Consider the following 24332-nt stretch of genomic DNA (forward strand, 5'->3'; position numbering starts at 1 on the left):
AAGTACTGTGTCTTCCTGAGAACACACAGCAGCAGATGACACACAGTAAGACTAAGGCTATACAAATAACTGATATTGCAGGTTGCTTGGGGAGCACAAAAACTCATTTCTGATTAGTCAAAAATATTCTCAGTTCTTGGGGAGAAAAAAAAAAGAGAAGGAAAACAGAAGGCAGCATTTCATACCTAAAGGTTTTAACCCTCTGAAGTGTGGCTACAGAAGACACTGACAGAGAAAACACTTTAAATGTTGCTTGCATATTCTGCACAAGAGTCATTAATACTGTTTTTCAGAGAGACTTTAAAATGTTCTGTTTAAAGAGAAAAACTAGAAACACATCAATCCATTTGCACAGCTATTATTAAGTTTCCATTCAAACCTTTTATTAATAAAAGAAGATTTGCCACATGGGTTTTATACCTGCTGCATAGAATAAAACAGCGCAATCCATATACTTGTATCCCCTGAAGAAGACTGAAATTAAACTCTGATATTTTTTTTTCCTCCTGGAGCATATTTAGCAGAATACTTTAACCCATAAACATCTGTGCCATATCATTCTGCAGAATGGTATTTGACTTATAGGAAGAATCATAACCCTTCCATCTAAAGCCTGTTCACCTGTATTTCCCTGTTCCCTGGGGGTGGAGTGCAAATAGTAAAGCTCTGGTATCTTTACTCTACTGTGTTTGCATATATGGATCAAAATTTAAAACAACAAAAAACTATAAAGCATAAATTATATCTGTCATCCATAAGGACATAAGAGAGTCTCAGGCCAAAACCTGGGCTTTGACTGCCATTCCCATCACCATCCCTGAGGCATTCTAATCCATATCAAACTCTAAAGGTTTTTAAGCAACCAGAAAAGAGATATTGTTTTCTACAAAGTCATTAAGTTCTCTACTAGTCATACTTTGCAGTTCTCCATGGCTTTCATTTTATCTTTAACAAACTCAGCATTATCTAACACAGTGCCTCTAAAAATTCAATCAGAAACACTTTCCTCACAGCCCATATTTAATCTTAGCACTTGAATAGCATTCCACACCTTCAAAGCAAGCACAGTAAAAATATTTATGCTAATCCTCGCAACACTTCAAGATCTACATTTGTTAAATGATTTAAAACAAAGCGAAAGATTTCTAATACAAAGAAAAAATCATATTAAAAAGGGGAAATAAATACAACATACATTCATTATCGTGAACATGCATATGAAACTCCAGGCCTGCATGAGAGACAGCATTGCCCACACGAGTGAAGATATTCTGAAATGTGTTAGTAGTAGAAAGGCAGCACTGCACACATAATGTCTCAAGGAAAAAGCACTCCCAAGAACACCTCACCAGCCCAGCTTCATTTGCAAACCAGCTTTTATCAGCACATCCCACTCCTTCCACACTCACCCAGCACAAAGCTCAGCTCGGTCTCCTGGAGTAGGAAGCAGCTCCCTCCCCTGGATCTCAGCCACATCAACCATGGATGGGGCAGCAAATAACCCAAATAACCCAAATAACCCACCCCACCCTTTCCTGGGAATCCTGGGCAGCTGGGACTGTCACAATCAGAGCTACTGCTCTGCAGCTGGTTGGCAAAGCCAGTGTAATCTTGTCCTACCTGCTCACTCCTTTAGTAACTGTGCTAGGGTTACAAATTCTGTGACAGCTGTATGCATTTAAGCATTTGAAGATCGGGTTTTCAAAGGTATTTAAGTATTTAACTCATTTGCTACAACCAAAATCAGACACCTAACTCTCTGCAGCTGTAGGCCTTAATTCTGTGCAAATATTGTCTCCCAGCTCCAGTTAGTTAATCTGATTATTTGGCACAAACAACTCATTTGTGTCACTTTCTCCAGTCAGGTTCTTTTTGCTTCCTTTCCCTGGCTCTCTTGGTGTGTGTTGACTCCTTCTTTCCTTCATGTTAGATTACACAGCTCAAATTGATCCCCACTTGTAGCTTACTGCTGGGACTCCATTTGGTATCTCATTTCACATTTAATTTCTTTTTAAAGTAGATGCTATAAAACCAAGGTGGACAGTTGGGATCTAATTTAGGTAATCAAGCTATGCTGATACTGCCATCAGCAGACCACTTACAGAGACCATGAGAAACTCTTCCAGTTCATAAACTGTCCAAGTTTATTAAAAACAATTTTGTTGTACCTGGCAAGGCCGCCCCTTTCCCTCCCTCACATGTCTCTCTGGAAAAATACTTCAACCACACAGGAGGAAAATGTGCTCTATGAACTTGTTAAGGACTGATTAAGCAAAGCTCCTCAGTTCCTCCTGCAGACAGAAAGGGTCTGGAGCTGCATTTGCAGTGATGAATGCTGTTCTTAACCGCAAAGCCACCCAGAGTAAATCACTGTAGAGTCACTCATACAACCAAGTAGTCCCTAACTTCCCTTATCTTGATCAACTGAACAGCCAAAATGTAAGTGGAAAAATCAGCAATCTCTTTTCTTGCCCTTCTTGCCAGTTGTATCTGCTATGTCAGAGAATCTCTCCCAAATCCTTTCATACAAATTGTTTCCCAGAGCTGGAAACTTGACTGCAAAAGGGAAATATGTGGGAGGCAAAAGACACAGATGTTTTTCCTGAGAAAGTTTAATTAATTGTGTTTATAACATATAAATGATGTTAAAATTCTTTGGAAGTGCCAAGTTTACTTTTTATTTACTACCACCAACAGTCATGGAGAACAAGAAATAGCATGACCACTGTACTTGGTGGTGATTTTAAGTTGTGACTCAAGTGTTCTGTAGCCTTTTCTTTCAACAGATAATCACAGACCACATAATACAAGAGTGGAAATCTCTTCTAGTGCAAATAAAGGATGTGTGGGGGGACTAATAAAAAAATGCTCTATTTCTGCCCCCTCTAATATGTTTCTATGGTATTGGAACCTCAACCCACCTTTCAGCTATTCATGTCCATGCTGGTTTTATTCTGTTCTGAAAATATCTTTGTTCCGTTAGAAGGCACTGCTCCCAGGTGAAATAGATAAATACAAAGGATGAGTTGGCAATTAAACATTGCTTTCTTCCTCCAGCTTCTACAGAGGGTTTGTCCTTGCTGGCAGTCCCAGCTGGAGGACTACAGTCCCATCTCTCTCTCTGAGCAGTGTTTGCAGCATCGTTTAACCTGCCTTGGCCATGGGACAGAGTTGCTGTCAGGACGAATTACGTTGGTGAATGCTAAGCAGGCAATCATTGCAGCCATTGTGCATTCCAGCATCCCTTTTATATAGCTACAAACAGTTGCCCCACAGCCATTTTGCTGTGGCCATCCAGTTTCAGCAGCACCTTAGTGAAAGAATGTGAAATCCCATTAGTTTCCATCCTGTGTGCAGCGTGATTGAAATACTGCAGTCTGTAGCATGCCAAAACAAGTAATTCCTGCAGAAACAATGGGGCTGGAGTACAGTGGAATGCAGGTGAGACAAACAGGCTCAGCTGGCACAGCTCTGAGCAGCCTCTGCTGATGACAACATTGGGCAGGCTGGTAACACAGTGCTGTGTTCTGGGAGCAAGCACAAATGCCTGCAACCAGCACTCCTGACTGCCACCAGCTACCAACCTGAGCAGAGGCAAAGGTTCGGTGCCTTAAATAGCAAAGAAGAGATTTCTCAAAGCAAAATGGGAACTTTCTGGGGAATCTTGCATATCAGGCTCAGGAAGCTCAGCCCTAGAGATGGTGAGGTTAAATAGGTTGCAAACTGTGTGACCACAGAACTGCAGAAGCAGTCTTGATGTGTTAGGTCTGTGCACTGCAGAAAATCACTGATTTTTGTTCACATAAGCAGTTATGCATTTAAGCCAATATGATGTAGAAATTGTCTTTGTCAGCCTTAGGTTGCAGGTCATATGCGGTGGTGATCAGCCTAAAAAGATGTGTCAGGAAAACATTAAAATTCAGTGAACCTGTACAGATGCTAGTGAGCAGTTTCATGCTCTGTTTGCATGACATCATGCAAACAGAGTTTAAAACACAAACCCAGCACATCCTTTCCCTTTGTCTCTCACAAGACAAGGATTTTCCCATACAATCATTAACTCCAAAAGGAAATGTATTGTTCTTCAGTGACTTAATCTTAAGTTCAAAGCTACTAAAGCAGCAGCTCAGCTGAAGTGAGCCAGTGCTTAGGAAGAACACATGCTACCAGTTGCACACTTGGAGATTAATTTACAGTAGTGCTGAGTGCTCTCAGTGCCAGCTGCAGCCAAGTGCCATGGGAGGAGATCAGCACAGCAGAAGATCAGGCTCTTTGATTTAAAGAGCTACAGAAAGACTACCTGTGGGATCAAAGTATGGATGACAATGACTGTCAGTAAGAGTCAAGCATTTTGGAAACACAAGTTGAAGCCAACAGAATAATCTGATCTATGCCCCACTCCTCAGAAAGGCATGAAATTCAGCACTCTAATAATCTGGGGGTAAAAAAACATCTGTGGAGAGGAAAAAGTGGTGTTGCAGTAGCTGAGTTTTTAAGGTGACTGCTGGACAAATGCTTGATGGGTGTGCCTAAAGGAAGGCTATTATGTCCTCCAACTGGTAAAACCCATCTCTGCAAATGGTTGGTGTAGGAATTCTTGTATTCCTGCAGAAGATAAAGCACAAGCAGATACACACACAGTCCTGTGACTTGTCTGCCCAGCTGTTCAGCAGTTTCCAAATCTGCATAAATATAATAAATCGTATTTTACTACAAAATATATTTGCTCTAGCACCCATAAATACGACATTTTATTGCAGAATCTTGATTCAAGGGTATTTCTATGCCCTCATTTAGTAATTGCCTCACCCACTGACAGCTACAGCTCTATCAAGATGATCCTAGTGATATTCATTATATAGTTATATATTAAAACTATGTCACACTCTACTCTTTCCCCTTTCCAACCAAAAAGGAAACGTGACTAAAGCTTTGTGGTTTTGGTAAAGACAGAGGAGGAATTGAGTACACCAGGAACATGCTACAAGTGCTTTGGGTTTGTAAATTCCCACTTGTGTCAAACTGCAGGCTCTGGATTGGATCAATGACATCCACAAATGTGAAAATGAAGGAAAGTATTTCAGATTGTTTTGTCAAGCTGGAAAGATTCAATGCTGACCTTCTTTTTAACTTTGCCCTTCCTCATCCTCAAGACCATGAAACAGTGGATAATGCCTTCACCTGTGCCCCGTTGCAGTTTCTCTATTGTGATCAATTTTTTCTGCCTCTGGAAATGCAGAGAAAGCCTGAGTAAACTGGACCACAGCAGTATGTAGCAGTAAAAAAAGCTTCATTCTGTTGGATGTAAAACATAAAACTGGGAGAGAAAACTAGTTTGTAGCTCATCCAATATTTTTAAGATAAAAGTGTCTCCACCTGTCCTATCACTTATAACAAAAGTTGATATATCTACATCTGGAAAGAAGGATGCTCCCAGAACCTGAGAATCACTGCACATCCACATGAAGCTTTTCTTTTCTCTTTTCTTGTTTTTCTTTTCTTTCAGTGTGATCCACACCATAAATCTTCCAAACAATAAACTCCCAAAGCCACCCTGATTGCATGCGTTCACAAGGCAACTGCAATGTACTGCAGAGGGAGAAAAAGCACAGGTTAATACAGCCTCAAACACCTTTTGATAATAGAGGCTTTCATCTGTCTAGAGAAATAGATGGAGGCAATGCATTTAACCTGGGAGAACAACTCCAAGATAAGCTTCCCCTTGGAAACTGGACACAGAGGAAAACAAGGTGATTCCAGAAGGTAAATAGGATATTCAGAAGAGGCTTGGAGGACAGCACATAGAAAGGAGCTGCTGTTTTCTAGTTCTTCTAGGAAAGATAATCCCTCATGGCTCCCTAGTCACTGAATGCCAAATACTGTGATAAGTACATTGCTGGCATGCTAAAACCCCAATTAAACAGTTTATCTCGTCACACCAATGTCAAGTCAAGTCTCACACACGGCAGTAACACATTTTGAAAGAACAACATTTATGGCTTTTTGTAGAAAGGAGATGGATATAAATGTCTATAATTTCTTTGCTGTGTTATGCATTAATGCTTATTATCAGTTGTTGCCAGAGCTGAGCAATTTGTGAATATGTTATTTTAAGCCACCCCTGCTGCAGCCTGTAGATGCCTTGAGTTTTGCCTATATTTATGCAATTAAGCAGCATTTAGGTTTCCACTGCCAGGGGTGATTTCTGTGGTAATGTGTTGTGAGCTTCTCTCCAGGACAGGCTTTCAGTAATACAGATCCAACTAAAGCTTTAGTGTAAACACACTGTTGAACCTTGAGGATGAAATGCACAAGATTTGAGCACTGAAAATAACGGCAGGTTGGGTATCTGTCTTGTTTTTTCTTGGCTGGCTGCACAAGCTTTGCTGAACAGGAAATGATCTTGCTAAGGATTTAATCAGTGTTGCATTTAGTGTGCCCTAAGTTTCACATCTTTCCATATTTTCTCTGGCTATAACTGTTTTCCAACAGCTGTTAGTGAAAACTGCAAGAAAAAAACTATATTCTGATAACCTCTTAAATTTATACCCACAAACCTTTATGCAGCTTCTCATAGGCTTTGACATAAATTTGGATAAAATGGACTATAGGTCCTACATGTCCTCAATTTTCCCTGTAAGAAATTGAAGGAAGAGGAATAATTAGAAGATAAATAGCAGTGAAAATAAATAGCAGTATTTATTATTCTGAATAAATTGCAGAATATATTCTTCTATATTCTTCTTGGAATTAACAGGTTTCTCTAGGATAAAGAAGAACATAATAGTGCCATTAAAGTTTGCATGTGGCTCATGTTTATGGTGGATCATAAAGCTGAGTGCAAACCCTTGTGCAAAGCTCCCACTGAGGCCCACAGGGGATGTTTAATGTCATTTACCCATAACAGTCACACTTGGCATAAAACCTAATCAGCAAATTGATGAAATACACTGAGAGTAGACTTGCTAAGCTTGAAATATCCAAACTAAATGTCTAAACAGTGGCTGACCAGAATGAAGCTAACACAGTTTACTCCGTGCATCCAGGTTCCCAGCTGCAGTCCCAACAAGCCTGATCCACCTTGCCCAGGAGCTTGGACTGCAGCTGAAACTGAAGACCAGCCAAACTCAAGAAAATGTATGTCTTTCTAAGCACCAGTTTCCTTAAGCAACTTAAGGAAAGGGTTTTAACTGATGCACTTGAAAAAGAAATGTGAGAAATTTATGCTTTTCTTCAGCTGATGTACAGGGAAAATACCAGATAAGATGGATCAGGTAAAAAGTTCTACCAATTGCAGTTAAGAGAAACTGGACACAAAATATTTGCAGAATTTGTTTGTTTTAAAGTGTATTAATTAGACCTGTTGTAGCCATATCAATGTATACATGTTTTGAGGATACTGTACTCTCACCTTTCAGGATAGAAGCTCAGGGCCTGCAAAAGAAAAAAAATCAACAAGGAGTCTACCCCTCGTCCCTGAACAAGTGTAGCTGCTTTCTGAGTGATGTAGATTGGCATATTTGTAGAAGGGTGGTCCTTCATTCTCTGCATAACCAGCTTATAAAAGAGCAGGCATAGCTGAGGGCAGGAAATCAAACTTGATGTGCTGATGGAATATGGCAATTCCTAGAGCACTACCAGTGGTTCATTTCCATACAAAGTCCTCCAGACAGCCAGATAAGAATTTCACCCTCCCTTGGATATCTCTGTCAACAGAATTTGCATGGCATGCACTATTTATGGCATCCTTCAGGCATTCCACAGGACTTGTCTCACACTGGCATCTGCACTTGCCCAGGTGCATGTCACATTCCCTGACAGGTTATGGAGGAACCCCTTGGCACAAGAGCTCCAAGAGGCAGTCATGAGACTAAGTATCAAAATGTTTAGTTGGGATTATACTGAGACTGTAAAATATTATGAATTAGCCCTGTGAAAATACCTATTCAAGGCAAAAATTAAGACACAGCAGGCATTCCACATAAAGAAACCGTCTGGCACACCAATAGCTAATTGGTTGTTATGGTTTAGTATATTTGCAGAATGGAGCATAAGGAAACAATTAAGCCTGCATACCACTTAAAAGCTGTAAAGTGATTTTTGAAAATCTTGTTTGATAGAAAATAAGAGCAGCTTCCAGCCTGCTAAGTAGGCAATGCAGTTTTCTTCTGATGTTATATCACTTACATAGCATTTAAAATCAGAATGCATACTCTTCCCCTACTTTTATTGTCAATTATCTTCTCTTTAATGAAACTGCACATTTTAGAGGGAGGAAACAATCCCACACTTCTAAAAAAGTGAACTGAACAGGGGCTGTTTACTTTAGTGTTTAGTAACATCAGACCAACTTCCCTTCACACAAAGAGCTGGCTTGTAGTCTATTTCCTGAGCAGCATTTTCCATTCAAATATGTTTTAGGTAGCATTTTCCCCCTCAGTGATTGGAAAGCATGCAAAATAAATACTAGAAAAAAATGTAGCTTTCATTTCACTATAGAAAGCATACACATTTAGGGGTTTAGCACAAGTAAATTCCCTTTGAAATAAGGAACCCGCAGCCAAAGTCTAGATAAGGGGGGAAAAAATGGAGGTATAAAGCAGTTTTCTCCCCTGGCAGCATGCTAAGCAGAGAATTCACCTGTGATTTCTAACAAATATTTTCAGTGAGAGCAAGATGAGAGGTAAAGACAAAATATGTTTCACTGAGCTCTGGAAATAAAATACCTTCCTTTTTGGTAAGATTTACAGGGGGGTTGTGTCTTTGTCCACTTGTTTGGGACGAAATCTATTTGTATATAACCAGCCCGTGGACACATCATCATCCTACGTATTTTATATACTTACACATTGCACATCTTTTTTGTCATCTCTAAAATGTCCTAGAAATGCCTTCTCCACCCACCTCCTGCTCTTCAAGGAGTCCATCACAGCAGAACATAATTCATGTGAATCAAAAAAGATTTACTGAAACATGTTGCTAAGTTTTCTGCTGTTCCAAACACTTGTCCACATGTGCAGTGTATGTGCCCCTAGCCACAACTTCTTTTCAGAGCTCCTCACCATCTCCTCATGGACTGGGATGATTCTGACAAGGGTTGGAGTCATTTGTCTGCCCCCAGCACCAACTTCACCATAATGCTTCCCAATGGCTTCTGAACAGGCTGTCCATCTGCTGCCCCCAGGTGAGCTGACAAACTCTTCTGCAGCAGGGAGCAGCCAGCAGCTCCTTTGGAATTGGAGCTGATTTCCCTTCTGTGCACAGCACTGCAAGTGCTGCTGAACGGCCCTTGCCGGGGTGCTGCTCCTGTCCCTCCTTCCTCACATCATTAGCTGTATTTTTATACTTCTGGCCATTCCACAGCGACACCAAAGGTGCTAAAGGATGATCTTGTGCCTCCCCCTGCTCTTTCAGACACTTATGGACTATATTGGATCTCTTAACTATCCCACGGACACACAGGCATTATTGAATCTGGAAAAATACTCAGTAACTATTTTAAATTTACCTCTTCTGAACTCCTTGATCTGGACATATTGCTAATGATTCCATTCCTCTGGCTCTAAACAGCGTTCTTCAGAGGCTATGTGCCCTCTTCATCTTCAGTTTTGGACATAATTTTCACCTCAGCTTGATATCCCACTCCCAGCACCCTGCTTGGAGCTGTTAGAGCTTGGTAGAGTGCTGAATCTGGTTTTTTGCAGAGGTTGGGTTTTTTTCTGTTTAGTTGGGGGGTTTTCCCCATTATTTTTTTTCCAAGAACATCTCATTAAATCCATAGCAAAGGCTATTAAGGGCCTCTTTCTCATATTAGTGTCCTGACCCCAAAACTGAGCACTGCAAGATGATCTACACTTTACAGAGTAATTGAATGAATATCACACATAGGAGTTTTTGCCTGAAGCTTTTGAGGTATTATATTTTATGGAGGCCTTGACACTTTCAGGACAAGTGTCAAAACCTGATTATAATTTGTTTTGACAATATTTCTGTTAAAATATATAGGGCATCACAAACAATACTTTTGACCTTGTACTTTTTTTGAGATCCGAGAGCGCACAAGACTTCACAGCAATCTGTCAAAAATATTACTGTGTCTTGAACATGAATTTAAAATTGTTTCTACAGAGCCATTTTTATATTTTATTTTTAAAACAAAAGGAAGACATAGTATTTGTCCCAAAGTTTAAACTGACAGCAATAATTATGGCTAATGAAGAAAAAAGGACAAGATTTTATGAAAGTTTGTCATTTTGACCTGACTGAATCATCTGATGTATTCTATTTTCAGTGGGGATTTTATGTTAAAATAGCCATAGCTATTGCTACCATCACATGTAAAAGGGTTAAGGTTATTGCAAGGTCTCTCTCATCTGGAGAGGAAATTGTTTGGGTAAAATTCAAACAATTTCAGATCTTCCTTCTTTATTATTAAAGCTTCCTTCTTTATTATAAGATTAGATCTGGTAACATCCCCCTGCATTATGCATTGACATTCTGGCAAGGAATTACTAGTACATTGCTCAAGATTCAAGATCTGTTTTTAAAATTTATTTTGTAATTCCAAGTGTCAGTTGAAAAACCTGGTGTTATTATGGTCAAATATTTTATTGCAAGGTGTCCTATTAATCCATCACAAACACAAAGGTAATTTCTCTGGAATTTTCTTATCGAAACACTTAAAAACTGGCTGGTCACTACATACTGTCTTCTCAGATAAACCACAACCTTTAGAAGTTGCTTTTTAGTCCAAGTTGTTCTCATTAATTCACATCAATGTTTTTCATATTTGATTTGTTACATTCAGTAAGCTTGTCCAGCCTTCACTTGGAAATACAAAAAGATATGTGATGCCTTGTTTTTGTGAATTATTTACAAAAAGATATGTGATGCCTTGTTTTTGTGAATTATTATCTACTGGAATAAACTTAAGAAGTTTTACTTATGTTTTTAATTTAATGTCTGGCATTGTCTTCAAATAAGTTGTACCCTTTCTAACCTGACATTTAATTAGAGGGAATCACAGACCTTTCAGTAAACAAAAGAGAATCCAAAATCTGAAGATCTGGACCAACTCCTAACCTCCAACTGGAAGTCTGTGCAAATCCCCCTGTAATTCCCAGGGTGTTTATAGTAATTCAAAAAACAAAAATTAAGTGTCCTACAGAAAACTGATATACAGCCCAGTGGCATAAGAAGCAATAGATGGAAGGTATGGTTCCTGTACACATTCACCTGTCTGTTGACAAAAAACACATATTTTGAGAAATAAGAGGGGGGAAAAACCCCAACAAAGTCCATATAATAATTTTCAATAATAATTAAAAAACCTTAATTAAAAATCTTGAATTTCTGTCAGAGACATCTTTATCATAGCTGTCATTGCAGAAATATTGTAATAAACAATTTAGTAAAAGCATGTTACCTTGGAACCCAGTTGCTCACATGTGGTACCAGTTAGGAAGTTGTTGGTGCCTACAGAGCTGCCACCCCAGGAGGAATCTCATACATTCTTTGTCACATCTGACAGCCCTCTGTATCAACACCATAACAAATTTAAAAGAAAAAAAATCAAATAGTGCAGTATTCAATAATTATAAGTGAAAAACTACTCTTAGACTTCTTATCAACTTATTTTGCCTCTATAATCAGATTTCATAAATTATATACTAGTCAGTAGCTCAGCTAAAATATTCCATACAACATCTTATGATTTTTAATAGTAACAAGCATAAAATAGTCATATAGGAAACAGCAAAACAGAAATTTTACCCATCTAAATGCAATCTCTAGCAATTCAGGTCTTTTCTCGTGCTAATAATAGAACTGCTTAGATTTAACAGCAGAAGACAATTATATGTCACGGAGTGGCCTAATATAAAATGAGAAACTTGTAATATCTACAAGAAAAAATGACATTATTAGCATTCATAGCACAACCAATAATGTACTGTATTTCCATTACTTAAGGGTAGCATTTTTTAATCTATTCAGAGCAATCCTGAATATGAAGGTCTAATTCCTGGACATAATCTTATTACAGCATCCAAATCAACAGGACTCTTGCTGCCTTTCCTGTGCTCACAGGACTCGTGGGCACAGGCTGAGGACACATATTTGTTTAATTATAATGAAAATGTCACATAAAGAACAGGAAGGGTGTTAAATCACCATACAAAGACTTAAACTGGAAGCTGGTAAGGTTTTAATAACACTCTGTTTGTGAATTATGCTTCCAATAACACATAAATGTATTACAGAGCTTTAGCTGGTATAAAGCAGTTTCTTATGGTTTAATGTATTTGAAATGAGAATGGCTGTACTTTGTGGTAACAGAAATACCAATTATGAATCAAACTCTTAGCTTAATTCACTTAATAATAGCTGCAGTTAAGGCAGATGTTTAAAGGCTTAAATTATAAGTTGTGGTTTTGTTGTTTTGCTTTTTTTTTTTTTTAAATCCCATGGTGGTGTACTGAGTTCTAGATCTAGATAGTACCTCTGTAAGAAAAACTAATATGGAAGAAGGGATATTTATTGTATGACAAGATTTTTTTGGCTCATGTAGGAAAGCATTATTCCATTTTAAAAAAGGCCTCATCATAATCCCAACCCAAGGGGAACCATGACAGAACCTGTCAGCTCAGATTTGTCCTTGACTGGGTCTTTTAGGATTCAAATAGCAGCTTTCAAACTCAGCACCCCTCCACATATCTGCTCTAGATGGAAGTGAGAGCATCCAGAGTTTACACAGATGGACACCTTTTGGCCTCACAGCAGCTGCCAGCCCTTCAAAAGCCACAGTGATTCTGCTTCCACAGTTCCATCACTGAGAATGCATCCACAATATTTCACATAGATTTAATACTAAATGAAATATTAGCCTTTTCGTCTTTAAGTTCTGTTTAGCATTTTATCTCAAATTGGCACCAACCCAGCCCTGCCATACAACTGCAAAGATTTCAGTCCCTAAGTCCATGAAAGCTGCAGTTAAGTGAGTTACTGCACAAGATCATAATTAAAAGTTTATTTGCATTGCACATAATCACCAGTCTTACACTCTGAATTGTTTTACAATTACAGGGGTACAGGAACTTTTTAAGAATTATTAAAGGATTTGAACCTGCCTCATTGCTCTTACATAATCCATCAATAAATCAATTTATTGTCAATGACTGGACTTGCGTGGCATATTCTTCATAGCTGCCTATCCCAATAGTAAAACTCACTTTAGCATTCTGGGCATTTCAGGTCCCACACTTTAAAGTCCAATGCAACATAAATCCCTCATTATACTGCAGCATCCCATCTTTAAAAACCTACCAGAGTGCCAACTGAAACCAGCCCCCGGCCAAGCACAAGGTTTGGGATTTGCTTCCATAGGCTCCAGCTCCACCTCCAGGTACTTCCATCCACTCCCCATCAAAATTCTTTGAAGAAATAATATGCTGATACATTAAGAACCTCTCTGAATAATAGCCACACTTCTGTCTTATACTGCTGCTTCCTCCAAGACTCTACTTTCTCGAGCCCAGAAAAAAAAAATCAAAACAAACAAAGAAACCCAAAAGAAAACAAAAAATTACTAAAAAAATACATCTTGAAATCCTATTGAAGTCTGTTTTCTGTTATGCTAACCACTGGCTAGCCAACATCCTTTCCTGGCCTTAAGGAGAGCAGCTGCCAAGAAATGGCCTTCAATTTGCTTACACTGCAAAGGCTTTTTTAGAGAATTCCCCTGCAAGAGATAAGTTCCAGATGGATGTTATTTCATGGTATTCCCATATGTAAAACATTTTAAAATATGCAAGTTCCTTTAGCTTTAAGCAAAGTGCTAAAACACAAAGACCAAAGCTTCTCCTTTATTAAGAAGAGAGCACATTAGTTCTGCTCATCTCTGCTTTTGCTGAAACAAGTGAAGTTACAGCACACTTCCCATGTCCTTAGCCATTCCTCTATTGCACACTCAAGTTCCACCTTATTAGTCAGGCATTTTTCCAGGAGAAACTCCCATCTGAATGGGCCTCATGTGTTTAAATAAGAGAGGTCCCACCAGCACCCATCTCCTCTGACCCACTTCTTGCTCATGGGGTAATGAATCTCCACAGTTCTTATAGTTCCATAATTATGGGTATAAGATGTAGGACTTCCTCCTATTTTTAAATAGTGCCAGCTCATCTCAAAAGGTTAAGAAAAAAAAATCACCTCATTGTATGCAACAGACTAATAAAAATGCTATGTTTCAGCATAACAGGCAACGTGCAACTCTGACAGTTCTGCTTGTGGAAGAAGTTATGCAGACTCCTGGAGTCAGGCAGCAAGAACAGCTCTTCTCTTGCAGACAAATCAAGTATTCCAGATATTTAGCATTGCTTTCTCTTGTGTCAGCAGCTCCTGTGAACAATCCATCCCAGCAAAGAGGACACACTTTCTGTCTCTCAACAGTGGTATACTTGAATAAAGGCACACAGGCCTCAGTCTATATGTGCAGATAATAAAATACAATTAGCAGGCAGAAGAGAATGGTAGGAAGGTCCCTCAGACCAGATAAAACTGTAGCAATGTCCTTGTTCAGTCATTTTGTTTGCTAGAGTTGCATTTGTGACACAGGAGTGCTCAAAGCTGGGGGCTTGAGGGGGTCTGCAGAAGCCTTCCAGATTCCAGAGATGTGAGATGGGGATAGTTCTACATATCCAGAGTCAGCTGAATGAAGCAAACATCCAAAAAAATCTCCATTGACTTTGTCTGTGTTATCAAATATACACAGCAAGATTGCTGCATCTCAGCAGGCTGAGCTGACACCTCACAGAAACTAGAAGAGCATTCTCAGATTTATTTCCAGTTCTCCTTCTCATCAGCATCTGAATAGGTGTGTAATGAATCCTTTGAGGAGAGAGAAAAAAAATACCAGAAATTTATTTTGTGCCCACTTCTCCTTAATTCCTTACTGCAAGAGGAGGATCAAAGAATCCCAACCCATCCTTTCACCCAGAGGACCAGGTAGCGTTACACAACCCCAACATTACAGGAGTATTTTGCCACACCAAGAGCTGCCCTGCTGCATGCCCTCTTTGCAGTTCCATCTCTCCTGCTGCGTGGGATTTTCCTTTACCTGGGCTGGAAGCTGGTGGTGCCTCAGGTGCCTGTAGAAGTGCAGCACAGCAGGGTCAGCTCTCACTGCTTTGGGGTCGAAATCCAGCACGCGGAGCCCCGCGAGGCTCCGGGCGCGGGACAGGGCCACGTAGGCCTGGCCGCTCTCAAAGACACGGGACAGGGAGATCTCCACACAGTCCAGAGACATGCCCTGCCAAAGGCACAGAGGGCTGGCTTACACAGCAAACAAACAGCATTGGGATGTAGCAGCACTAACCTAACCTGTGAGTCTGTCCAAGGTACCGTCTTTGGGAAAAGGTTTTGATTTTAAAAAAAGGGAATCAGCAGAAAGCAAAGGCATTTTTCCACTGTCAGGAAATTTCTAGTAGACAGTAGGATCCACTAACTAACTCCAGTGAGGCTCTTGTTGTGCGAAACTCCATAAATCTCATCTAATCAACATAGCAGGGAAAGAAATCCTGCTGATTTCACTTTTATTAGTTAAGTGGAGCAGGCATCTTTCTCAAGCAGTCCTCAGGGAGACCTGAGAGAGTTTGGGTTTGTCCCAGGTGCAGCAGAATTCACAGCATGGCCTAGCTTAAACTGTGGCACAGGAATAAACTCACAGGTCACAGGTTCTCCAAGACCATATTTATCAAGTATGAAGTCTTACGGAAAGGAAGGAACTTTTAAAATATTTCACTGTCACATTGAAAGTTATATTGAAAAAATCCCCACTGCACACCACCAAAGGGTGAGTCCAGCCCAAAGAGCACAGCTGTGGCTCCAGCAGCCTCCTCAGTGACACTGCAGAGCTCAGGTCCCCAGTGCTCTCAGGGGAGCACTACCCTCATCAGCCCACAGTGATAAATAATGCTGCTGTATAGCCCAACTCCAACTCTGCAGATGGCAGTGCCCTTAGGGAAACCCCAGCAGCACTGACAGCCCCACTCTCTGCAGCTAGACACATATTCTGGAGTTTCCCCCAGCAAGGGCCTTTCAGCTTTCTCTCCTGTTTCACCAGCAATACAAGCTCACCCAGGAAATAAGGTTTATAATGGTGTAAAGGTCTACAGACAGCTGTACAACAACACCCACCTGACTCTTGTGAATGGAAATGGCCCATGCCAATTTTAAAGGTAATTGCTGACGACTCAGATGAACTCCTGATGGTCCTTTGATGACCCATTTCTCCATTTTTATGAGCTGTGTGACCCCACAGAGAAACCTCACCTTAGGCAGCCCTGTACAAATGGGAGCAGGAAAAAAACCAGGGATGTATTCCTGACACTCAATAGCCAGGATGTCAGCACCTAAAGAACACTTTTTTTTCTGCCTAAACCAAACCTAAATCCACAGACAGTTAACAGCATGTCCTGAAATGATGTTTGACATCTACTTAAGCAGAAGAATTAAAGGCAGGTATTTCACCAGTTGAGGTGCAGAGAAAAATACATTTTGCAGGTAGCAGAACATTATTCTTTGAGAAAAACAAACAAAAAATCAAAACTTGCTTCAGCAGAACAAACAGGAAATTCAAATGAGCACACACATTTACATACAGACTACAGAACACAAGAGGCCTACAGATAGCTGTAGCTGATGCAGTGCATGACATCACAGCTCGTGAGAGCCCCAAGCTTGCAGAGATCTCTCTGCTTTCCCTCAAATTATTACCAAGCTGTAAACAAATTAAGAAGTCATCAGCCACCAATGACACCCTGTTTTGTTATTTTCCCACTTCCTTCAACAAAAGATCAAAAGGCTTACTCACCCTTCTGTTCACTTTCAAACCCTACAACAACACCTCGTGCCCCATTCACCAGCCCTTGAGACACATCAAGGTTCTTTGCTAACATCACCTACAGAGAAAAAGAAATATCTTCAATGCACTGCTTCTACAGCCTGTTCAGCTACCTGCAGCTAAACCTCTTGCCAGGAAGCATGAGCACATCAGGCTGATTTGGCCAAATCATCCTATCCTGCCTATTGCAGCACCATTTCCCATTTGATTAGAATTATTTCACAGCCTTTCCTTCCTAGGATTCCTAACTATATCATTTTACAGCACTGAACATTTTACTTGAGTTATTTCTCTGTGAGCTCAGATCCAGGAAGCAGTTTCCCTTCACCAGGCATTACCAGCCTATGCACATACAGATTCTGGGAATAGCAAAGGAACAAGTTTCCAAAGCCAACAGTGCTACTACTAAGTACAATCCCACATTCTTTCCATTCTGACAGCTCCAGCTCAGAGCTAGGTGCCCAGTCCAGCAAATATGGCAAGCTGTGCCCTACCTTTACAGGTGGGGAGGGCTGCTGTACCTGGAGCTGAGACTGCAGGCAAGGACTGCTTATGCTCTCTGCTACTGGAAAGCTTCTAAATTTGACTGGACATGTCTGTCAAAGTCACAGCAATCACCACTGTCCTCAGGACATGGACCTGAACTCATCTTCTGTGTGGATAAGACTCTAAGCAGAAAAGATACAGAGATTGGGACAGTCTTCTGCTGGCCTGGCATAGTCATTCTAGACTGAATTGCATTCTATATATTAATCTACTCTATACATTTCTCTGATATTCCTCCATTTTTCTTATGCCATTTGTTCTGTTCTATCACACATGTATGCACACACACTTACCTGAGCTCCAAGCTTTAGCTCAACTCTACCACCCACAGGACACTGAGCATCAATTAACTTCACTAGCATTGGGTCACTGTCCAAAGCCTCAAACACATGCACTTCTCCTGTTAAGGAAAGAAAGACAGAACTTACAACTGTTGAACATACTCTACACAGCATTTCAGGAGGTTCAGCATTTATTTCTAACAGCAATTCCTCTTTTAATATCCATTCTACTCTGCTGCTAGGACATCCTCACACAAACCTAGTCACATCTAACAGCAGAGAGCTCATTATTGCCTCTCTTCCCTATCTAACTTCCAGAGCATGGAAAGGGACAGGAATGAAAGGTCAGCAGTAAATAGGAACTGAGCAGACACCATTTTGAGCAGTTTCACTCACTACAACAGCAGATCTCCAAAGCAGACTAAGGAAGAATCCAAGGGCCAGCAAGGGAGACAAAAAATTAAATAGTCCTTAATTCAAGTAATGGCTGGATAGAACATGGCCTTTCTAAGATGCTATAGAAAGAAAAAATAGGGGTGTGGAGGCAATAAATTGCACACCCTACCTTACAGCAAGAAATGAGTTTGCTGTTTCTTACAAACCAGTGACATTGTGGCTTTTTAAACAAAAAACTGAATTTTTTTCCCTAGACACCTCAACTCCAACACACAGAGCTTGGACTGGTGCTGCTGTGATGACAGAACACTGGTCCCACCCCAGTACCCCCAATGCACCCACACAGAGCTCAGCCCCAGAGCCAGGCGCTTCCTCCACCGAGTTCACCTGGGAGCTGTTGCAAGCGTCTCTCGTTGGTTATTTCTACATCATCTTTATGGGTGCACAGCCTCGTAGCCAGGATCCCATCCCGCTCAGACTTGTGAGCAGCTGTCTGCATCAGCTGTCTGGTAACCTCCTCTGTGCACCTGGTAGCCAGGAAAAGGGAATTCTTCTTTAAAGTGATCAGGGACAGGTTTGAGCAGCAGTAACCTCACAGAGCTAGATCAGTCTGTGCAAGCCACAGGCCCCCAGAGAGAACAGAGAAGAACACCTGCATAAAGTGAGAGAGCAGAGCCAGTGTGTGCTCCAGCCCTGCCAGCTCAGGAGCCTTTGAAATAATTCACAGAAATTGCACAGGGACCCTAGGAAGTGCCCTTCCTTACTGGAGCAGCATATATGAAACCTATCTATGTTAACTAAAGCACTTATAGATTTTGCCCACAGCCACACATTGCTGACAGGGTACAGAAAAGTGAAAAACTGCTCTTTACTCTGCTCCACCTGTGGGTATCAGGGATTACAAAGAGAGATGAGCTTCTCCTCACCTGCCTAACCGGATTGCACTCAGGATTGAGACAAAGGTCTTGTCAGTCTGTCTCCGCACTTCAGTCAGCTCCATGTTTATGTGGATGCATTTCCTCCAGCTTTTTGCCTGGAAAAATCATTCTCTTGTTAAGAAAGAGGCAGACTTGAAGTATGAGAATGAGTTTAGGAACAGTTTTGTACCTGGAAGCAGAACTTGGTTTCTTCATTAGCCTTGCAGACTGGGGGTAGCTGTAAGAAATCCCCACAGATAATTAGCTGAATTCCTCCAAAAGGCTCATCCCGTTTTCTGACGGCCCTAAAAGGGATAGAAGAGAAGTTTTGAATGTCCTCCAGAATCTGGACATAGTCAGGTTCCAGAAGTTACTTCTCAGTCTGTCAGTATATTCAAACCTAGACAACTGCAGTGAAAGATGTTTATCCCCAGCTGCCTCAGAAGAGCTCAAATAATTAAGCAGGGCTAGTACAAGACATTCAATTTTCTTTGTTTACCTAGCCCAGAGGTCAATACTGGTCTTGGTTCTTTAGTGGCTGTTATACTACAGCTACTTCTCTCCGCCAATAGAGACCTTTTGGGCAGAGCTGTATATTCTGGACTCAGCTCAGGAGATGGAGAGAACAACCCAAACAGCCACAGCTATGAGTGAGGAATGGACATGACCAAAACCTATCTCATGGTAAAGATCGACCCAGATGCTATGATTGCATGCTTCCTTACAGTCCTGTACCAGTAGCTGCCTTGTATTCATTCACAAAATGAAAGAATGCTAGCAGACTGGAAGCTTAGAGAAACTCATTTCTGCTAGTTTGACCTGACAATTGCTCACCTTGCCACTGCTTCCAGCTTGTCAAAGAACTTGCCATCCACCATTGAGATCTCGTCAATAATTAGGTGCTGGCAGGCCAGCCAGTGCTGGCGCACCCCTGGCCTCTCTGCCAGCTGAATGCACTGTTCCAGCGGTGCCTTCCCAGAGCCGATCCCTGCCACAGGACAAAAAAGCAAAGCTTTAGGATGCTCCTGATTCTTTGGGAAGGGAGTAATAGCTCCCATAGCGATCGGGCAGGCCATCACCTGCAAAGGCGTGGAGAGTAGTGCCACCGATGTGACAAGCCGCCACTCCCGTGCTGGCTGTAGCGTAGGTGATGTTGGGAGGGAGGGAGCCCAAGATCCGCTTCAGCAGGAACGATTTCCCAGTCCCTTCGAGAGAGAAGCAACAGGTCAATGGGCAGGACTTTACCCGGGGAGCTGATGAGAGCGGCCAGGACGCTCACCTGCAGAGCCGGTGAAGAAGATGCTCTTGCCGCTCCGCACGGCGCCCAGCACCGCCTCCTGCTCCGCCGAGAGCCTCGCCGGGGGCCGCCTTTCCTTGCGGGGCACCTGCGGGACAGGGGGGGCGCGCTGTGGGGCTGGGCAGGGCCGCTCCCCGGGGCCGCCCCCTCGCCCCGGCACTCACCTCCGCCGGGCGCTGCTCCCGCTCTTGGCGGCGGCCGGGGCTGCCCAGCAGGTCCCGCTCCTGCACCGGGCTGATCACGGAGAAGGACGGCGGCGGCCGCTCCAGCAGGCGGGGGCGGCGCGGCGCGTCCCGCGGCCCGGCGGCCACCTTGAGGCGCAGGAGGCGGAGGAAGCGGCGCAGCGCGTCCGGGGGGCAGTCGGACAGCAGCACCTGGGTTCCGTCCGGCCCCACCCGCACCGCCGCCCGCCCCTCGCCCGCGAACCGCGTGAAGAGCCTCACGGCGTCCCCGGCCAGCACGAAGTTCAGCACGGCCGCCGCCGCGCCGCTGCCGCCGGCCACGCGCAGCACGGGCTGGCGCAGCTCGTTGCGGCCCAGCAGCACGGTCGCGTTCCGCATCAGGCGGCGGCGCGGGGCGAGGCCCCCCGGCAGCGGCTGCTCCACGGCCGCCGTGCAGCGCAGCTCCGCCGCCTCCATCAGCCCCGCCGGCCGTTCAAACGCGCCGCGTGCGCCGCCGCCAATCAAGACCGGGGGTTTTAACTCGGCGGCCAATAGGAGGCGAGGAGGGCGGGGCGCGAGGCGGGGCGCCGCGCGGGCCAATCGGCGGCCTCGCCGGCAGCACGCGGCGTTGCCAGGGCAGCGGCGCGGGCATGGCCGCTCGCCGCGGAGAGCGGGACCCGCCGGACGCGCGGCAGAACCTCCTCCGGGCAGAGCGGGCCAAGAAGGAGCGCCGCTGGCAGCTGCTCTTCACCCAGTACACTGTGAACCCCGCCAATCCCGGTGAGGCCTCCCGGCCAGCCACAGGGAATCGGAGTAAAGCCCCGGGGGCAAAACAAGCGGTGAGGGGAATGGGGGGCCGGGGCAGGCCCGCAGCGCTCAGCTGCACTCAGGGACGAACAGCCGCAGCCAGGCTGGCAGAGCGGCCAGCCAGAGGGTAAAGCTGCAAAGGGCAACTGGAGCACTTCCCTTTTGCACACTCAGAGACAGAACGGAGACATGACCCGCTTGCCCAGATGGTGCCTTCAGTAACCACGTACAAGTGAGGCAACTATTTAGGGTGTGGAATTTACAAATTCAGTGTAAATACAGAGCCAAGATGGGGTAGAGGGCCCCAACACTACACCCTGTTCCTTCAGGTCCTGATCACTTTCTACCTGCTAATTCACAGTCTGTGCTAGCACAGGCAGGTGATGTAAATAGATTCTTTCAGGTCCAAGTTTTTCAGTAAAACAACAAAGAAAAATGATTTCCTGAGACTTGGCACTCTGCAGGCCATCCCGTGGCTGGGGTGGGACTCTGATATGGCAAGCACAGGCAGCATCCTATTGAAGGGTCTTTAGCACAGTTAATGCCCTTCCCTGCCTAGAAGTTGCCATTAATCAGTGTTTCTGACTCATTTTCTTCTATGCACAAGCAGTTCAATCATACATATTCTATACTTGGCTGTGATGCCAAATTCACATTAAAGTCATTCACCTGTCTCATTTCTCTGCAGTCCACATGGTCTCTAGGAAGCCAATGTCTTGGCACGAGAACATACAGGAGCCCATAGATGGTAAGAAGTCTCTGAAAAGCTTGTGGTAACTACATAAGAAAATTATTAACACATAAGTTTTAATAATTGTAACCAGTCTAAAATATGATGTATGTGGAAACACCTCTGTGACCATATAAGTTAAACTCATTAATGATTTTTGTTTGTAAAGCAGGTTTTTCCCACTTTAAAGCCCTTTCCCGTTACTTTCTATTTTCAGCACAAGTTTGCATCGATGCAATTATGGTCTTATTTTTGTTTTTAATTAAAATATGGAACAACTGTACAATAGATAAAATTCCTTATATTCATATTATAAAATTTTGGTTGAGAATCTAAACGTCTCAGGAAAACAAAAATACCTAGAAGCATGTTGCCTGCCATTGCAGATTCTACCCAACCACCATGCAGGTTAAACTGCTGAAATGACTGCCCAGTCTTACTTTAGAGTACTGGTAAGAGCCCTTATAGCAGCTGCTCCCTTGTTTCTAACATGCTAATTGTGTCTAAAAACCTTAATGCTCAGGTAAGGTTGGCTGCTTTATTCAAGGACTGGGAAGGGTGGCAGACCAAACCAGAGAAAGGCTGTAGGTCTCAGGCAACTGAGAAAGTCGAGAGCTGTCATGGAGCACTGGTTTGTACAAGATGTGGTGTAGGAAAAGCAAGATGCTGCAGTACAGTAGGCAGGGATACAGAATTACAGGATAGTACTGTCAGGCAAATCTTGAAACTTCCTCAGGAAATATTTGAGTAGAAATGTCACTGTGCATTCTGACAGTATCATTCACAGAAGCACAGGGGCTGTTTTTAAACACACTTTCATTTGTATTTGTGTCCCGTTTTTTAAAACAACAGATGAATTCCTGAAACTTCTTCACCGTGCAGCAGAGGTGCCAAGAGAGAAATACTCAGAGCCACAAACTGAAAGCCAAGTAATTGGCTGGAATACAAAACCTTTGGTGAGTAGGATGCTTGAAGACTCAGCCCTTTAAAGGATTCAGAGATGTTAAGCCTGCCACACTGAAAAATACTCAAGCAGGAAAACAATTTGTGACAAACAAGGAAAACAAGAATTACAAGGAATGAGCAGAGCTGTTCACAGAAAATAACTTTTTAAAATTTACACCTAAGAGGACTCTTCACACTGGCAGAAACTCATGAACAGAGAAGCAGTACACTTCCCCTGAGAAACCTGGCTGCAAAACATCTACAGAGACAGTGGCAGCACACTGCCAAGTGCCACAGGTGTACTCAGGGCTGTTTATTATAGTGCTCAGCCATGAGAAATGGTGTAGTGATGTACTGAAATACTGTGAAAAGAAACGTGCTGCTGCACAGCATCTTTCAAAGTAATTGCAAGCAGAACCATAAAATTAATAATCATGTAAGTATACCCAAAGCAAATACACCAGTGAGGATTCATCTGGGGAATTGTGAATAAACAGGAGGAGAAGGAATATTATTAACAAGCTGAGACATCAATCATATCTGGCAAACAGCTGTGATGATGACTGACTTTGCAATTAGCGTTTTGGGAAAGGCAAATTTTGGCCTGTTATAAAGAAAACTAAGATAAATAAGAAAATAAGACAGTCTTCATTGACTTTTCATATTATATATCAAATAAAGTAGTTAGTAATGACAAGAGTGGAAACAGACATCCAGCTGGGCTCTGTGGTACTAAGGAACTGCTGGTAGGATTAGTCTGGCAGGGTGGAGGCAACTAAACTTGTGTGTAGGGAAGCAAGTTTGATTATTAGAGTCAGAACTGATGATGTTGTTTAATTTGTTAAGTTTTCCTTATTTGGCAGGTTTGACCATAACAAAGCAGAGAACAGTACAGTGGTACCCTGCTCTTCTGTCATCTGGACACTTCTCAGCAGTGGAACACCACACATCACTCCCCCAGGAGGGACTCCTACTGCTGATTTTAGTAAAAGCCCATGACTGTTTGTGATTCTTGTTTGCCAGGTTCCTTTTGACCGCAGTGATACCAGATTCTACTTCCCACGCCAGACAACTGAGATTACCATCCTTGGCTACCCTGCACCACGGGGACAGATGCCTAAAGGCCAGGAGGAAAGATAAAGATAGATGTTAACAACATCTAATGTGTTAGGTCCTGTTTGTTATCTAGCAAGTCTGGCAGATTTCTAGTGAGAGACAATAGAAAAGAGAAGTTCAATCTGTCCAGATTTACAACCTGACAACAGTGTCACAAATAAACCTATCTGTAAGGCTCTGTATTTGTCTCATTGCTGTTCCTATACCCATCTACACAGATAATCTAAAAAACCACTCTA

General features: G+C 42.6%; 2 protein-coding genes across 2 annotated transcripts; one reads left to right on the plus strand and one right to left on the minus strand.

Annotated features, from left to right (window-relative positions):
- Positions 1–12891: 12891 nt before the first annotated feature.
- On the minus strand, positions 12892–20972 carry PIF1 (PIF1 5'-to-3' DNA helicase). The gene is made up of 12 exons (XM_063165170.1): positions 20499–20972; positions 20305–20422; positions 20117–20242; positions 19872–20025; positions 19228–19342; positions 19047–19153; positions 18508–18647; positions 17737–17843; positions 16868–16955; positions 16192–16337; positions 15113–15304; positions 12892–14883 (listed from the first exon to the last, which is right to left on the minus strand). Exons 1-12 carry the CDS (start codon positions 20970–20972, stop codon positions 14833–14835), a joined length of 1818 nt encoding a protein of 605 aa, XP_063021240.1. The 3' UTR covers positions 12892–14832.
- Positions 20973–21145: 173 nt separating this feature from the next.
- On the plus strand, positions 21146–24263 carry CFAP144 (cilia and flagella associated protein 144). Its single transcript, XM_063165887.1, has 4 exons — positions 21146–21275; positions 21991–22050; positions 22885–22988; positions 24001–24263. Exons 1-4 carry the CDS (start codon positions 21146–21148, stop codon positions 24115–24117), a joined length of 411 nt encoding a protein of 136 aa, XP_063021957.1. The 3' UTR covers positions 24118–24263.
- Positions 24264–24332: the final 69 nt, after the last annotated feature.

The sequence above is a fragment of the Melospiza melodia genome, chromosome 11 (assembly GCF_035770615.1).
Source record: "Melospiza melodia melodia isolate bMelMel2 chromosome 11, bMelMel2.pri, whole genome shotgun sequence".
Classification (NCBI taxonomy): domain Eukaryota; kingdom Metazoa; phylum Chordata; class Aves; order Passeriformes; family Passerellidae; genus Melospiza; species Melospiza melodia.

Excerpts from the sequence above, each read along its gene's own strand:
- PIF1 (XM_063165170.1), bottom strand. The coding sequence starts at position 20,972 with ATGGAGGCGGCGGAGCTGCGCTGCACGGCGGCCGTGGAGCAGCCGCTG. Across the intron at positions 19,343-19,871 it reads AAGCTGGAAGCAGTGGCAAG|GGCCGTCAGAAAACGGGATG; the intron begins GTGAGCAATTGT and ends TATCCCTTTTAG. Across the intron at positions 16,338-16,867 it reads GTTTGAAAGTGAACAGAAGG|GGCTGCCTAAGGTGAGGTTT; the intron begins GTGAGTAAGCCT and ends CCATTTGTACAG.
- CFAP144 (XM_063165887.1), top strand. The coding sequence starts at position 21,146 with ATGGCCGCTCGCCGCGGAGAGCGGGACCCGCCGGACGCGCGGCAGAAC. Across the intron at positions 21,276-21,990 it reads TGTGAACCCCGCCAATCCCG|TCCACATGGTCTCTAGGAAG; the intron begins GTGAGGCCTCCC and ends ATTTCTCTGCAG. Across the intron at positions 22,051-22,884 it reads CATACAGGAGCCCATAGATG|ATGAATTCCTGAAACTTCTT; the intron begins GTAAGAAGTCTC and ends TTAAAACAACAG.